Source organism: Manduca sexta, chromosome 28, assembly GCF_014839805.1.
Source record: "Manduca sexta isolate Smith_Timp_Sample1 chromosome 28, JHU_Msex_v1.0, whole genome shotgun sequence".
NCBI lineage: Eukaryota > Metazoa > Arthropoda > Insecta > Lepidoptera > Sphingidae > Manduca > Manduca sexta.
The window spans coordinates 4634674-4652942 of NC_051142.1; the positions used below are offsets into that span (position 1 = coordinate 4634674).

Sequence of the window (18269 nt, forward strand, 5' to 3'; positions counted from 1 at the left end):
TAATAAAATATTTTTGCGTCACAAAATGGTATACGCCAGAATTTTATAATTAGGTATGCAATTTCTTTTAATACGTGCGCGGAAAAATGAACCCACTGCACCTGATGGTAAGTGGAGCGGGGTCTACTAGCATGTCGATTGACAAGAGATGATTACCCCTTGGCAGTCGACACAATTATGCCGGCCTGTTGGAACCGGCCATTGCAAAAAACGCAATTTTTATATTGTTATTCATATTTCGGTACTTTTTCATTGATAATTAATATTTTTGTAGGTGTATGTGTTAGATGAGATGTAAAAAAATATTTAACAGAGCAACAAAATGGCGAAACAGTGCCAAATTAAATGCTTCTCAATATGAAAACCCGGACCATGATTTAATAAAGATGTTAACGTATTTTCATACAACATTGGTCTAACTCTGCCTGATGAGGTTTTAAATTCCGCCGAATTTAAAAACTTGTCTAGTTATTTGACTCAGATCATTTTCAGTTTACAAATTAATATTGACAAACTTCACAACTTTGGGCTAGAAAAATATTTAATTGCATGTCATAAAAATAAGTTATTGTGATATTAAAGGTAATAATAATAGCTATTATTTTCATTGTGCATAATATTTGACTCCTTATAGTGCATATTTTGGCATTTCGATGGGGCACATATTCCGATGTCTAATAATATCAAAAAGCATAAAAATGCTTATGGACAAATTATGGTATTTAATTAAAGAAAGACAATATAAATCAACATAATTATATTTGCATCAAATAAAATTCTATACGAAACATTTATACCTAAACGTAGATATAAGGTGTTGTACATTTTCACTTAAAACTAAATCAGTTTTTCTTGATTTATTCTCACATTATTCTTCTAAAAAAGCCATTAAATATATATCTTAGCCTTAAAACCTCAAGCGTCGGAGAGAGCAGCCACACCAGGAAGGACTTTACCTATAAATAAAAATTACATTTAGTGGCACCATACAAACAAATACCTAAGCAAAACTATTGGATACGAAGCTCTATTTTATACGGCCGGCTCTAGTATTAATTATAAGTAATACAGTTTTGGTATATTTTTAAACGGAATCGGGTAATTGACTATTTTTTTAATACATTTATAAAAAAAGGTTTTCATGAAAATGTACCGGAAAAATTCAAGATTCACACAATAATAAAAGTTTGTAATTTTGTGGAAAGTGTAGCTGTCGAATAACAAAAAGGGCAATCTGTGACGTCACCGATTGTCGCCAGCCATAATGACATGTATACCTAAGAGATTGCGATTTCGCTTATAATAATTATTATATTATAAATAACTGCTTTATTTTTCAACCAATTTTCATGATGATTGTTATTTTTACATATAAAATAATGTACAAAATCGAATGTAATACGAAAAGTATCCTATTCTAGCCGTTTAGGGATGGCAACTGTCCTCTATTTCTATTAAAGCTGATCACTGCACAGTTTAGGAATAGCCTACTGTTTAGGAAAAATATAAAAGATAATTTTATGAATAAATAATTTACTTCCTGTATAGCGATCATCAGACAGTCCTCTTCAATGTTGCCAGTTATTAACACAATTTTAGTAGTATTTACAACAACAAAAAAAAATCCTTTTATTTTATTGCATTTATGAATATTCGAGGTTCTTAATTTTAAAAATTTCGTTTTCTCGAATCTCGTATAGACTAAAACTAGCCCAATATAGTTGTACTCACCCTCCAAGAGTTCTAAAGAGGCGCCGCCACCCGTGGATACATGAGACACTTTGTCTTCCGTTCCCCACTTGGCGCAGCATGTGGCCGTGTCGCCGCCGCCTGCATAACAATAACATGGTATAAACATATAATTAAACTTTTATTAAGAATTATTATAACAGTACATATCATATGTTTTTTATATGACGCCTCGGCATAAATATTATTATTATATATCATTATTGTCTGTGTATAATCTTAGTATAATATACCAAAATATGTAGATAACAAAGTCAGATGTAAATCTGGCTTTAGCATGAAATATTAGCTGTATATGTGCCTTAAGTCTATCAGAGTTCCATGATTGGTTAGGACTGTGATAATAACAATGTTCCAGATCACTCACCGATAATAGTGACTGTTCCATTTGCAGTGGCTTTCACGACGCCGTCCATGAGCGCGCGAGTGCCGCCCGCAAACTTCTCAAACTCGAACACACCTGCGGGCCTGATAATGAAGAATATTTAGAAATACACATAATACATTTTCTATATGTATTCAGAATTTATATGTTGTAGTTTAACCTTGTTTTGTCGAGGTCAAAAAAAATTTAATATAATTTTCTTCTACACTCTATATTGCTGGTATAAGAAAACATTTGTCGTAAATTTACTTATTCAAGTAATGATAAGTTTCTATTTTAATAAAATTATCACAATGTAATTGTCATACACCAAAAAAATATATTTGATAAAGTGTACACACCCATTCCAAACGATAACCTTTGCCCTCGCAATAGGCTCGGCGAACAGTTCCCTCGATTTGGGTCCTACATCAAGGCCCATCCAGCCATCAGGGATGCCCGATTCTACACTGGCTGCACCAACCTGCAATGTGAACAGTTTTATAATTACCAATCTTTTTAACAAAGCATCCTAATGCTCTAGATCAGATTCTGATGAACAATATTTTATTTACTGCTTTAGATGCAGAATACTCTTAAACTTATTCAACATGTGATCCAGATAAAAATAAATTTAAGGATATGTGATATCACAATAGTCAGATCCCCAACAAGCCAATTAAAGTCCTACATATATTTAAATATCTCAATGGTTATAGATTGTAGTTAATACCGAAAAGAAAAATATATAAATTCAAAGATTTGTGCAAATGTTTGGATGTATGTTAAAAAAGTGTGCAACTGCCTAAAATGGAATTGCATGAAATTTGGCATTAAGACTTAAAAAAAAATAATTCAATAATTACTTAATACTTATCCAAAAAGGAGGATTTTAACACAGAAAAAACTGTAACGCTAAATCTAATGAAATAATTACCTGAGCATTTTCATCAAACTTGTCAGCAGTAACAAAGTCGACAGGCAGATGGACTTGCACATTGTTCTTAGCAGCCTTCTCCAACAGCTTAGCAACAATTTTCGCACCTTCAGCGTCATACAGGGAGTTACCAATCTGTTATATGGAATGCAATATGAGCAGATAATTTTGACGGCAGAGAACATTTGATAATACACAGTTTACCTAAAAGATCAAAATATACTAGAGAGATCTTATATAACTATTAAAATATTTACTTACAGGCATGCCCTTGGTTTCCTTGAGGAATGTATAAGCCATTCCACCACCAATGATCATCTCGTTGACCTTGTCCAGCAAGTTTTCAATCAGTAAGATTTTGTCTGCAACTTTAGCTCCACCAAGGATAGCAAGGAATGGCCTAAAATATTAATGCAATATGACAATATCATCATCATTTAAGTTTGAATCCCATTCCATATTTTGTCAAAAAACTTACTGAAAAAGCAATCACAATTGCTTAAAACAGCAATCACATTGTAAACTTACATAACTATAATGATAATCGGACATATATTTTTATATGTGTAAAGCATATAAGATAAATCTACATACCTTTCTGGTTCATGGAGAGCTTTGGCAAAGTACTGCAGTTCCTTTTTGAGCAGGAACCCACTGGCCCTTTGCTCAAACCCTTCACCCATCATAGAGCTGTGAGCTCTGTGCGCTGTGCCTGTATCCAAAATCAACATGTTAGTGAAATTAGCCTAATTCATGATATAATAATATTTACTGAGTATAGTGATTGGTGTATTGTATGACTTATATGATAATGATATACCAAGGACATTATGTAGGTTGAACTAAACTAAATCTAATGTTCTAGCAAAGCAATACGGCACCCAATGTGTTACATATACCATGATCAGGTAATATATTTTATTTTACATTTTTTAAGAACTTACCAAATGCATCATTAATGTACACATCACCCAATTTCCTCAGACTGGCCCTGAAGGCTTTGACTTTTTCTGGATCAGCCTTAACTTTAGCGCCACTGGCGTCAACACCCTTGCCTTCTTCTTCGACATGGAAACGCAGGTTCTCCAGCAGAATAACAGAGCCTACAGGAGGGTCAGCACATGCCGCTTCAACTTCAGCATCTACACAGTCTGGGAGGAAAGTTATGTCTCTGAAAAAAAGAGGTTTGGTTTTAATAATTTTTTTTAAAAATCTATACAATATGTGAAGAAAAATCTTTGTACACATTTTTAAGTACATTGTGCACACTGAGGAGTGTGAGATTTGTCACAATTAACATAATATATAGAGACATAACATATAAGAGTGAAAAAAAACATATTTATGAATTGCAATTGTATTATGACTAGTGGGTGAAAACCAGTATATAATTAAGTAGCAACTATTGCAGTTAATACCAGTAACTATTACTATAGTAATAAAGTACGATATAAAATAATTTTATGCTTAGTAATAATCCATGTGGAAATAAAGTGGCATTTGATTTGAAACTATAAGTTAGAAAAAATGATATTTGAAATAATTAATAACACTTAAAATTTCTCATGGAATATGTCGTTAACATTTCCTTACCTATTCAAGAGTTTTTTTAATTCTTCGGCAACTGGCTTTAGTGTATATTTCAGGTTGGCTTGACCGTCTGGTCTTCCCAAATGGGACATGAGCACCACCGACTTTGCACCTTTGTCAAGGGCATACTTGACGGAATCTAATGCCGCAACAATGCGTTGATTGTTTGTTATCACGCCCTCTTTCAACGGAACGTTGAAGTCCACTCTAAAATCAGGCAAATATGGTAAATTTTAAGTATATTACTCTTAGAGCAATTTATTAAAGTTTCCTTTATATATCTTACCGCATTAACACACGTTTTCCAGACAAGTTGAGCGCGTCGATACTTAATTTGTTTAATGCCATTTTTTTACAAACTTTCAGGAATTTACAGAGTTATTCAAAGTTCTTTTCGGTTTTTACGGGCAGTTTGCAGCAATTTTTTTTGTGTCAAAAGCAACCTTGAGAATGTCAAAGAGGTCAAATTTACTTGGCATCATTAAAAATTATCGAAGCATTTAATATTGCTAGCCTTCTTCAAGTTTCCTCATATTTATGATTCACATAATTCTCATTTCATAATAAGATGAAGTTCATTTTACTCTGAATAAACACGTACCGCGAAGACGAAAAATATTTTTGTAACATAATAAGAATGGAACTTTTCTCTCCCTTAAAATCTTTATTTCAAGTTATGTATCTGACACAGATTTCTACAGATTGGTCTGTTACGCAAAATTATCACGGAATAACAATAATTGTAAATTCTGAAAGTTGAAAGATGCATGCCTTTTTGTTCCATTCGGCATGCATAATAATTTTCCATATATATTATAATTCTCTTTGATAATAATTTTCAGTTGACAGTTTCAACTTGGATGCTATTTAATGAATTTATTATAAGGCGATACCTCAAGGTCCATTTTCATACATTTTGTTTCACCTTTAATCTGGGTAACTAAACAAGTATTGGCAAGTAAAGAATTTAAATTCACGTCTAGTTAGTGATTAGTTCTCGCAGTTGAAAGAAAAACGTAAAAATAATTAATAATCATGGATATTTCGGCATTTAAAATTTCGTCATATTAAATTCGTTTTTATTGCGAAAGTGCAATATTGAAAATATTTCGACTGGTACATACGTTTTGTATTAGGGTGTAAGAAATATAAAACGCTAAATCGCTTGTCTCATTTGTGGGCGCGTTATGTTTATCCATCTTGTTATTTTCTAAGATAACCACGGATAGAAACTAGCTATAATTTCAAATGCCACATAAATTTAAAGCTTATTTGAAATTTTCTAAAAAATAAATTATAAAATTATATCACTATTGGTCGTTATCTGGAATAAAAATAATAGTTGGGTCTGCTTATTTATTTTGTGCAACATACCATAGACAAAGAAAGAATGCGAGAGGACCCGCGGGAGGGAACTTTCATACAATAATGTTGGCACCATTGCTCGCTCTTCGCGAAATATGCTCGTATTGAGACGCCCGGATTTAGAATGTTCTTTGAAAATCTACGGTGAACTAAATGAAAAACCGCAAGTAAAAGAAGTGTTTCGTGATTTTCGTGAACCAAAGTTGAATTTACATTATTGTTCAGTGTGTATATGTGACTGTGTTGGGTGACGAATAACGTAAAGCGTAGTGCGTCGAAAGTTGAAACATGGTGCCGCTAGGTCCCGGGCCAGGCCACCCTGCTGCACATCAAACACACGGTGGTCCCTCCACCAATCTTTCCGGCCCAAATTCGTTATCACAATCTGCTCCACAATCCAACAAGTCTTCAGTGGCGGTAAGTGCACTTTTTCCGTTATTATTTTCTGGTTTGCGTCAGTCTGGCGGGCGGCACATGTTTATGTAACTTCAAGTTGTCTGAACACGTGCGATTTGGCGCTAATTTTGTTATCGGTTTTCAGAAGCCGAATTACACACTCAAATTTACCCTCGCTGGACACACTAAAGCCGTTTCGTCTGTTAAATTCAGTCCTAATGGAGAATGGCTGGCTAGCTCCTGTGAGTATATAATTTTTTGTTAATGTTAATTAGCTCTTATTTACATTTCAAAGAGTTTATTGCATTGCTTGCGTTCTTTGTGATAAAAATTTGGTATAGCTATAAGCGTTATACCATAATATGTATACATCTATTTTAAACACGACTTTCGACTCGTTTCGAGCAATATGTGTTGTGTCAACATATTTTACGGAAATAATGTTGCTAAGTGGAAATTTGAGTTTTCATTTTACATGCATGGATGGTGTATGTTGTAACGGTGTTGAAATTATATTACGACATATTTGCATCAGTTCTCTAATAGCCCTGAGATGAAACATTTCAACACAAGCACTGAGTACACATAGAGAGAGTACTTATCAGTTTAGCTGACCTAGTAAATAAAGGAAAATTCGTAATGTGAAGCTTTTTATACTTTACCAAGTATATGTTTTATATATTTGACTGGCTAAGGAAATATTAGTAATGTTCATAGAATTTTTGTTACAAAGGAAATATATTGTATCAGTAACCTTGATTTTGGTCTTTATGATTTGAAGTTTTGTATTAGTGCAAGCTTGCTGAATAAAATTTCTTCTTCTGAATAAGCTGCTTAATATTTTTGCAATAGTTTTAATTTCTTTTCTATAGTTTTTGATGAAATTCATGATATTCTTTATTTACACATCTCTGTTTGGTATGTTCTCAGCCTAAGCAAGCTTTGTTTGGGTTCAATGGTCAGTGTTATGCTCAATATAATATCACAATTTTTTCTCTACAAATTCCTTGTAGAATCTATATCAAAATCTATCATTTGACTAAGAAGTACTGAGTTAATTAACAAGATATACCCAATAATCTCTTTGATATTGAATTGCATATTTTGTTGAGTTTGTTTTGTAATTCTCTTTACAAACATGCAAAAATGCATAATTAAAATATGCTGAACATTCACATTCTGTGGAATGTTAAATGGGTAAAATGTTGACTATAGAATTTTTGTCTTCAAAATATCTGGAAAAGTTTGTGTGCTAAAAGAAGTCTAGTGTAATTATTGGTTGTTTGCCAAAACATCACATTTTGCCTTGTATAACAATTGGTATTCATGAAATACTTTATTTTTTTATCTGTTATCATTGTTCGTTACTACAAGCACCAGGGTTCAAGAGAAATATTTAGTTCTAGAAATGTTTAGACAGAAGTTCTGTTAATGCTTTTCATAAAGTATACACCATTTTCAAAATACTTGCTTAAGATGCAATTCAACAAATTTACATGGTTTAAAATCTGATACATTAAGTTTTTATTGTGTGCGTGCCTATATAACCAAGTAATTATTATTGGGATTTTTTATATATTTTCATTTCCATTTCATTACAGCTGCTGACAAACTTATTAAGGTGTGGGGTGCTTATGATGGCAAGTTTGAGAAGACAATATCTGGACACAAAATGGGCATCAGTGATGTGGCATGGTCCTCCGACAGCAGGCTGATTGTCAGTGCAAGTGATGATAAGACTTTAAAGGTCAGTTTATGAATAAACTATTATCTTTAACTGTTTTTAGTAAATCTCATATTTATATTTTATATTTTTATATATTTAATAAATCTGTTTTACTGATTTAGTGCCAGTATTATGCTCAAAATAATCTTATAAGAATTTTATATATTTTAAAGAAACTGAATGCATAGTGTGCAAATCTTTTTTTTAAGTTGCATAAAAGATTTTATATGTTTTAAAAGATACTTAACTTTGTTCGGTACTCTGAGTTACTTTAAATTGGCAGGCAATGAATTGCCTTTAAATTTGCCAGCCTGTTAAACCAGTACATGATAATTATGTATTTGAAAAGTGATATCATGTGACAAATTGGAATTAAAAATTTATATTATAACATAGCAAGTAGCAGTATGTTAGTCATCGTAGGGAATGATTAGTTTATAACAAAGTACTTGATGTCAGAAATTAGTATGATGGAATAATTATCTTATTGATTAAATATTGTATATTGGTGATGCAACATAGTTATTGATTCAAAGAAAGTTTCAAAATCCATAAATGTAAAACAAGTATAAAAAGTCTGTATTCATTGCTAATAATACATTGATATTAAAACTTTCGCTTTTCGCCCACAGAGCTCTAAAACAGTTATCAACATTTTGCATCACACACTATAATTGTGATTTCATATTAGTCATTTATATTTTATTCAATTCATAAATTTCTATTATTGTAACTCTGACTTTGCGGATGAACAACACCTCAGTCCCCCCCGTGACCATGAAGGCTGCAAAGTCTTCGAAACGTCGGGAGAAAAGTAAAATATTGAAACCGCAATAAAATCCGTAAAATAGTTTAATTTAAATGTTATTGAACTATTTAAAAGTTGCAATTTTAATATTACTTGCGAATAATATTTTTTACTTGTTGGATTTGGAATATGGAGTGGGTTTTGTGTTAAAAACACATAAATAGACATTAATTTCAAACATTTGAAAGTTGTTATATGTTCCATTACCTACCGCTCATGTCCTCCAGGTATTTTTTTAAAATAATGTACAGACATGGCAGATTTATAATCTATACTATTATATAAAGCTGAAGAGTTTGTTTGTTTGTTTTTTTGTTTGTTTGTTTGAACACGCTAATCTCAGGAACTACCAGTCCAAACCGAAAAATTCTTTTTGCGTTGGATAGCTCTTTGTTCGTGGAGTGCTATAGGCTATATATCATCACGCTATACCCAATAGGAGCGGAGCAGTAATGGCTAATCTCAGGAACTACCGGTCCAAACTGAAAAATTATTTTTGCGTTGGATAGCCCTTTGTTCGTGGAGTGCTCTATGTTATATATCATCACGCTATGACCAATAGGAGCGGAGCAGTAATGGCTAATCTCAAGAACTACCAGTTTGAACTGAAAAATTCGTTTTGTGTTGGATAGCCCTTTATTTGTGGGGTGCTATAGGCTATATATCATCACGCTATGACCAATAGGAGCGGAGCAGTAATGAAACATGTTGCAAATACGGGTACAATTTATTAGTTTTGAGAGCTTCCGTTGCGTGCGCTGCGTAAACGGTTAAAGTTATGCAACAATGATGTATGACGGGATTGTTCCTCTTAAAAAGTTCTAAAAGATATATTATAAAACAAAGTCCCCCACTGCATCTGCCTTCCTGAACGTCTTAAACTCAAAAACTACCCAACGTATTAAGATGAAATTTGGTATGGAGACAGTTTGAAACCCTGGGAAGAACATAGGCTCCCGGGAAACTACTATTTTTATAATGGAAAACTTTAGCCTGAAAAACTTTATAACGCGGGCGGAGCCGCGAGCAAAAGCTAGTTTAATTATATTATGTATAGATGTTTCTTCTAGTGCCTGATAAACAGAGATTTAAATAAAACATTGAAGGGAGTGCTTTGATTACAATTTAAATACAGCACATTTAACATGACTTAAAAGCCCATAGAAAGCTGTGCAACAGATTGCGTGATTTGTATTGATTCGTGTATTTTTCCTAAAGTTATTGCGATTTGCTACATTCTATTCGACATTTATAGCTATTTTTGATACATATTAATGGGACTAAAAAAAATTCGAACCTTTTCGTACATTTTCTACTTTTGACTCGCGTGGATTAAGTACATAGTAATTAATATACAACTCTTTCTTAAATATTTCAGCCTATGTTAACATGTTGACCATTAGTACTAAAAATCATTAAATATTTTAATTTATTTGAATTGTCATACGTATTTAACTTCGATCCATATAATTTTAGGAGATTAAAACTATAAATAGTGTTCAATGCACTGGTCTAAATTCCCTTCTATAATATGCGAGTGAGTTGTGTAGTAAAACTCATTCAAGCCAAACATTATGTATAGTTACTTTGTATAATGCAGAATCGTATTTCATATTATCTTACATAAGTTTTTTGTCCCATGGTGATCGAATTTATATAAAAATGGTATTTTCTGACCAACATCATCTGGTTGCCCGTAGTCCTGTATAAGTTATAGCAGTCATTCTGATGTATTTGTATGGAAAATTCGGAATCATGACTCATACGCGTGATACTCTTAGATATCAACTTTTGGGTATAACTAGCCTTTTTTATCATTGTAGGTTTAGACGCACATAAAAATTGGGCAAATTAAAATCTATGTCACCCAATTTCAGCCACCTAAGTTACGGCATGAACATGCTGTTTGCTGCACATAATTTTTTGTGAGAGAGTTGTCATCTTTCATACGCGACTGACATTTTGATAGTTAAGGCGATACCTCAAGGTCCATTTTCATACATTTTGTTTCACCTTTAATCTGGGTAACTAAACAAGTATTGGCAAGTAAAGAATTTAAATTCACGTCTAGTTAGTGATTAGTTCTCGCAGTTGAAAGAAAAACGTAAAAATAATTAATAATCATGGATATTTCGGCCTTTAAAATTTAATATGACGAAATTTAACTAGACGTGAATTTAAATTCTTTACTTGCCAATACTTGTTTAGTTACCCAGATTAAAGGTGAAACAAAATGTATGAAAATGGACCTTGAGGTATCGCCTTAAGACTGATTTGACTTATAAGAGTCGCTCTCTACGTCATAGTTTATAACTATAAGTGCTATCACTAGTTTGTACCACATATGTGGAAATAGTGTTATCTATTGTGAAGAGGCGTCTCCCCGTCCATGGTTGGTAACTGAGGTGTTTAAATGTGTTATGTAAACTCTTGCACCTGCAAAGGCACATGCGGTCGGAAAACCCTACTACATTGCACTGCGCCCAGTTTTCGTCGGCAAAGTATAGTAATATCCGCGATCTCTTGCATTTTGGGCCGCGAAACACCATCTAATGCTGAACTAAATTGATTATTAGTTTTATTAACTTACACGGGCAGTCAATGTAGTTTTTGGGAATGCCTGATACCCCCTGGACGGGCACCATTATTTTGTTCATATCAGCCATAAGCCGCAGTGTGTCAGTATTCTTGCCTGGAAAGGCATTGTATCTAGTTTATTTATTAGGCAATATGATTAAACATCTGTCTTGCATTCTTGACATAAAAATAAAGTGAGCAACTTGTTTGTTTCGCCATTTAGGTATAAAGTACGTCGACGTATATTCAGATTTCTTTAAAAGTAGGTTAAAGACGTCCAGAACTGATTTCCAGATCAAAACAGATAAATGTCTCGCGAGAGATAACGTTGCTGCGCCGAAGTTCTCACGGTTAGCGACCTTTATATCGCGCATGCCACTGATAAGTGATAACGGAGATTCCTTGGTGGACTTGATGAGTTGATAAAAATATCTCATTTTGAATGTAATGATATTGAGGGCTTATTGTGTTTAAAGGTATAGGATGGTTGAATGCTATTTGCATTTTAAAGCTTTCGTGGGAAATGCTAATTACGTGGCTAAATTAGGCTTTTATTTTACTGAGCGATGCTATAGATTACTTATAAAATATTCGCAATCTATCACTTTTCCTCTCCCTACTCACCTCTCGGTCCCCCTGCCTAACTACTCTTACTCAAAGTTAAAGGGGTAGTTTTATTAAATAACGCAATATCAATGTACTTAGAAATTTCGCTGCGAAATTTTTAAAGTGATTTGCCAAGTTTTGCCCGTGCTCGCGAAAGAGTTAATACACTCGTGATAGCCCCGTTTTATGACCGTTCACATTATTAATATTCATAGAGTTTGAGTTTCGATTACTAAACTGTTTTAATTTTGATTGTCTATAGGTACGTATTTACTGTAAAACACTTATTGGAATTTCTTTTGATTCATAAATAATTCCAATATCCATTTTTATAGAAATTTGGTGTTAAGACAAGACTTACTGAATATTAATATTATTCAACTGCATGTTAAATTCCATTAAATGACTTTAATTTTATTGCCACATCAAATTGGACTATTTAATTCAATTACTGTATTAAACTTCTGTGATTACCGTTTTCATATATCTTGATGCATGGAATAACACAATGTATTTGTTTCAGGTTTGGGAACTGAGCTCAGGGAAATGTTTGAAAACGCTAAAAGGACACAGCAATTACGTGTTTTGTTGTAATTTTAACCCACAAAGCAACCTCATTGTATCCGGCAGTTTTGACGAAAGTGTAAGAATATGGGATGTAAGGACAGGTGAGATTTACACTATATATTATGTTTTTTAATTCTTGATGCTTTGGTAATAAATAAGGTGGTGTCTCACTTTCTTGTAAGAAAGAAAAATATGAAAAATAAAGAAAAATATATGGTAAAATCTAGGTGGTAATGTATTTATTTTTTATTGCTTTGAATGACGAGACGAGCCCGCCGTACGCCTGATGGTAAGCGATACGACCGCCCATAAACAGCAGAAACACAATCCAACACCTTGAATTACAAAGTATTGTTTGGTATTCCACTGCTCTCGCCATCCTGAGACATGAGATGTTAAGTCTCACTATGTCCAACGGAACACCACAGTGACTACACACTGCTGCTTGGCGGCAGTAATAGACATTGCGGTGGTATATACCCAGGCAGACAATCACATGTGAGAGACCTACCACCAGTAAAAGTATTAAAATGATGCTAGTAGTTTTACTACCAATTCATGTTAATAACTGTTGAATCAATATGGTTACTATATAAAGTGCCAAATCACGTGTGAAATGTTATTTCATGAATCATCAACCACATGAAGTTGACTACTGAACATAAGCCTCTCCTAAGCAATCATGTTTTAATTGCAGGTAAATGTTTGAAGACACTACCGGCGCATTCAGATCCAGTATCAGCAGTACACTTCAACAGGGATGGCAGTCTTATTGTATCGTCAAGTTATGATGGATTATGGTAATTAGCATTTTATATTGTTTTCCTATTAACATTAGTAATGAGAGGGATCTGAAGGTTTGAATGTTTGTTAAAACTGACTCCATAAACCAATGAATGGTTTTGGATAAGTTTGTTGATAAGGTAGGTAATATATTTTTATAAATTATATCCTACTTATAAATATAATATTTATAAAAAAAAAAACATTAGAGCTAGCACAGACGACCGACTGCACCAATTTTGCATATCATAGCACTTTGTTATCGGATAAGTTGTATACATATTTACTTAACTTATTTCCGTTTCCACGAAACTGCGGATGTTTCTTACATTGTTTAAATTTGTGTACGTTAAAAGTATGCACATGACGGGCGATATTTGACAGACCCGATGTTTTTTAATATAATTATTACGATTGGTAATTGCATGTAGAATGCCATAGGCTTAGTTAAATTATTATTATAAAGTACAAAATTTACGAAGTCTTTAAAATATTTGTCAAGTATTCGGCAATATCAGTCATAGTTTCGTATAAATGGTTATCTAATATTAGTAAATAATTATTCGGAAAGCGTTAGCCAATTACAATCAATAATATTTAGCTGCAAGCAGAAGAGCTTATCAAGGAAACTTCGATTAAACTCCAAAATCTAATATATAGTATTTTTTTTGTACAGATATACTTCAATATGGCCACGAATTATAATACTATTTACTTTTTTTTAACCCCGATTTTTTTTCTATAGGACATTAAATTGAACACCTGTTTCCCTCATACAATAAGAAATCATTTTGTTACAGTCGAATCTGGGACACGGCGTCAGGTCAGTGTCTCAAAACGCTAATAGACGACGACAACCCGCCCGTATCGTTCGTGAAGTTCTCACCAAATGGCAAATACATCCTCGCCGCGACGCTCGACAACACGCTCAAACTGTGGGACTACAGCAGAGGCAAATGTCTCAAGACGTACACGGGGCACAAGAACGAGAAATATTGTATCTTCGCTAACTTTAGTGTTACTGGTGGAAAGGTGAGGTTTTGTCCACAATAGAAATATTACTGGATTTGGTTATAAAATATAAATTAATAATACATTCTCAATTCATGTATTGATAAGCTTAACAATATCTCTTAAATATTATTGCTGTTGTTAATGGCCCTTTCTGACCAAGTTGTGAAACAACATTACAGTCGTTTTCATTAAACAATCTCAATCGCTTTTTTAAATCCCTCGCGAAAATAGATCGGAACAGTATTTTTGACATACTTACAAATTTAATTTGGTTAATTTTCGGGATTAGATCGAAGAATTAGGATCGTTTATTGAAAATTAGTTTGACAGTTGACATTAGTAATGCCTTTAACCGTCAACAATAATGTATTAATTGATGTCCGCAGTGGATAGTGTCAGGATCGGAAGACAACCTGGTGTACATATGGAACCTTCAGTCGAAAGAGATAGTGCAGCGGTTGTCCGGCCATACGGACACGGTGCTGTGCACGGCGTGCCACCCCACCGAGAACATCATCGCCTCCGCAGCACTCGAGAACGACAAGACTATTAAACTTTGGAAGAGTGATACTTAATCGCTGCGGGTTAGTATTATTTATTTATTTATTACACTTTATTGTACACCATGGATAAAAATAATGTAAAAAGAAAAGAAAAAAAAGTACAAATGGCGCTCTTGTCGTATTATATTATAATATATAACTTGATCAAGAAAATAGAACCCCACTTGTTGTGATAAAGTGTGGAACTAATTTCTTGTACTGACAATGTTAACTTAAAAAAAAACTAGTGAGTAGATTTTTTATTTCCTTGGTCAGACTATCTGAAACTGGTTACTTGCATTGAAGATAGTTTTAAAAATAATTGATAACTGGAGAAATACAGGTTCAAGTTACAGGCAGGTATTATCTTTGTTAATATTAAATTTTTTCTGTAATAGTAATTAAACTACTCAATATTGTGTTACAGTAAAATTATATACATATTTGTCTACAGTATAATTATATAGGAAAAATCTGTATGTGTCATGTGAAGTTAGTGAAATAAACTATAATTTTGATACTAATATAAATAAACATAACATTTACATACATTATCTAGCTCATTTAGAAAGACGTTTTTCCCCCAAAAGGTCAATGCACTTAAGTTCAGTGTCGCAGTACAATGTTTTTCACCCAAAATTACTTTAGAGCACATTTTGGAACTTGATTTCAATAAATCTAGGTCAGGTCCTTTTAAATTTAGAATTCAAAGAAAGCCATTCCGTTTTTAAAATACCGAGAACGGAACTATAATTTTATTGTTAACGTCTGCCGGTGACGTCGGCGTAGTTAAAGTAGGTTTAAGCGATGGACAACGCAGCAACTCGCGCGTTTTGGAGGTCATGTACAGCGCTTAGCAACAGTGGCGTACAAACGTGTGCCAGTTTTTAGTGTTCAGTTTTATACGTTATTATATTACATTCGGATGACGTAATGTTTTTTTGTTGGCTTTTTATATGGCCGTAAGCTTGCATTTTCTTTTAGTTGCTATGGTAAATATGGGAGTGTCTTTTATAGGATTTATGTCTTAATAATTAATGAAGTGGTTGTCTATAGTAATATAATTAATCTCTATAATCTAATTCTCACTTATAGTTTAATCTTAGACACTATTATGAGATCTTTTTTATACATGGGGGCAGTGACCCTGCTGCACCTGATGGTAAGTAGAATGGGGACTGATCCCGGAACGCGACACACTTCGTGGGCCACTATGGCGGGTTTTAAAACATTTTGTACGGTGATCGTTGTCCGGGCCGATATCAAATATATTCTACCACCAGTAAAACTTATAAGTTAATGGAAAATGTATTGTATTCATAACATATTTATTGTGTTTTTTCTACACATTATTTATTAATTTAATTTTGTCGCAGGCTCCCACGCAGACCATTTGATCTGTGCAATGCGGCCTTCACATTGAGAGCCGAAACACCGACAAGCTTGTGAATACTTCTTACACAGTGATACCCTGTGCGGTACCTTGGGACACTGACCGAACGCCCGACGTTCGTATAGGTTATTACATTTTATTTTGTATATCACAGTTGGTATGTGTGCATTTTCGGTTGTTATTAAGATATACATATTTTTGTATCTGACGCAAATGAGAAGTATGTAATGTTTTAGCAATTATGTTTTAGTTAAGATTTGAGTTAAGAATTCCGCTTGTGATTAACTTGTTGGATGCAATTAAAAAGAAATTGTAGTTGTAAATTGTGTTTGTGATTGTGACCCATCTTTACTATTAGGCTTAAGTAATGAAAGCGTTATTAATAATATTTCAGTTTTTATGTCTTTTATTTTAACCAATTTAATAATTTAAGTAGTTTATATTTATGAGGGCAATAATAGGAATAAAATAGTGATTTACAATAGAAATAAATAACAGGTAACCTTGTCGGTTCACGCAAAGGTCCGACTTTTGACCGTGACTTAAGAACTCTTTTAAAATACAATGAAGCCAAGCTTTCTATTTTTTTTTAAATCATACGTTTATTAAGCTAATGAATCCTATTAATTATACATTATTATGAGATCTTGGCCTCAATTTGCGGAGACGAGCAAGTCTCAACTAGACTAGGACAAGGGGCCATATTAATAGATCCGAATCAGTTTCGCTTGGAAGTGCGATATCAGCTGAGTCTAAGTTATAGTCAACATCTTAAGATCGTCCTAATTTAGTGAACGCGAAGATCGTTACGTAAAATCCTTATCCTCGTAGCGGTTAACTTAATTATTTCATTTGAATTATGAAGCTGGCCTATAAATAACATCTCAAGTTTTGTTTATTTAAATAGTTCAGTATATTAAATGTTTACTTAAAATGCTACTTTAGGGTAAGATTGTTTTATTAATATGGCCCTAAGAGGCAATATGAAAAGTAAACAGAATAGCAGCATTACTCAAACTTTGAATAATTAAGCGTTGTACAGCGATGTACTGGGAACGTCGCCCTGAGACATTGAACGTTCTTGTAAACCTAAACGAGGGCTACAATAGTTATAGTGCATGTATGTACAATGTTGCGTACTGGCAGTCAACATTGCGAGCATTGGTATCTATCAATTTTGACTCTCATACCGGAGACCTACCTCAAATTGGTACTTATTTGTAGAAATGAAATATGTACCTATATTATGATAAATGTGCCTATTATATTATCCCCCTACTGGTCATGGACCCCGTCTGCTATTGAAGCGGGTTTACCGCTTCAATAAACGAATCCAATCGTTTTTCCAATCCGTCTTGAATATGGATCAAACAGCAGTTTTTTTCTTGGTATACCTACTTACAAATGACTTATTTTTAATACGTATACGATAATTAAAATATAACATATGGCTATAATGTAAGCCCAAATTAAGAAAACATGTACTTATACTTAATATAATTTAAAATTTATTTCAAGCGTAGCAAATGAAATAAACACAATATCTTAATATAATTTAGAGGCGTTCACGCAATAAGTTGTTGATTGGTTCATTCTCGTAATCGGATTTAAGATTGAGATTGGGATCGTTTATTGAAAATGGCTTTAAAGCAATAAAAATAACGTCATTTGTAAGCATATAGAAAAGAAATCTGCTTGGTCTATTTTCGCGATCGATGAAAAAAACTTAGGACAGTCGCTAATCGGCGAATGATCTTTATTGATATCTCTGATCGATCGCAGATATGGAGTAATTCGATTTAAGTTTGATCGTAAGTTTACATATAACATATTGCTTAATTACCGAATTTGA

The 18269-nt window shown here is 33.2% G+C and overlaps 2 protein-coding genes across 2 annotated transcripts; one reads left to right on the forward strand and one right to left on the reverse strand.

The window, feature by feature from the left end:
* Window positions 1-742: 742 nt before the first annotated feature.
* LOC115447934 (phosphoglycerate kinase) lies at window positions 743-4988 on the reverse strand. Its single transcript, XM_030175239.1, has 10 exons — window positions 4927-4988; window positions 4644-4847; window positions 3995-4221; window positions 3645-3762; window positions 3312-3450; window positions 3051-3185; window positions 2476-2597; window positions 2117-2217; window positions 1732-1830; window positions 743-956 (listed from the first exon to the last, which is right to left on the reverse strand). The coding sequence occupies exons 1-10, from the start codon at window positions 4986-4988 to the stop codon at window positions 916-918; spliced, it is 1248 nt and encodes a 415-aa protein (XP_030031099.1). The 3' UTR covers window positions 743-915.
* Window positions 4989-6059: 1071 nt separating this feature from the next.
* On the forward strand, window positions 6060-16813 carry LOC115447929 (WD repeat-containing protein 5). The gene is made up of 8 exons (XM_030175232.2): window positions 6060-6422; window positions 6547-6643; window positions 8003-8148; window positions 12642-12786; window positions 13383-13485; window positions 14269-14500; window positions 14869-15066; window positions 16401-16813. The coding sequence occupies exons 1-7, from the start codon at window positions 6294-6296 to the stop codon at window positions 15055-15057; spliced, it is 1041 nt and encodes a 346-aa protein (XP_030031092.1). The 5' UTR covers window positions 6060-6293; the 3' UTR covers window positions 15058-15066; window positions 16401-16813.
* The last annotated feature ends 1456 nt before the right edge of the window (window positions 16814-18269 follow it).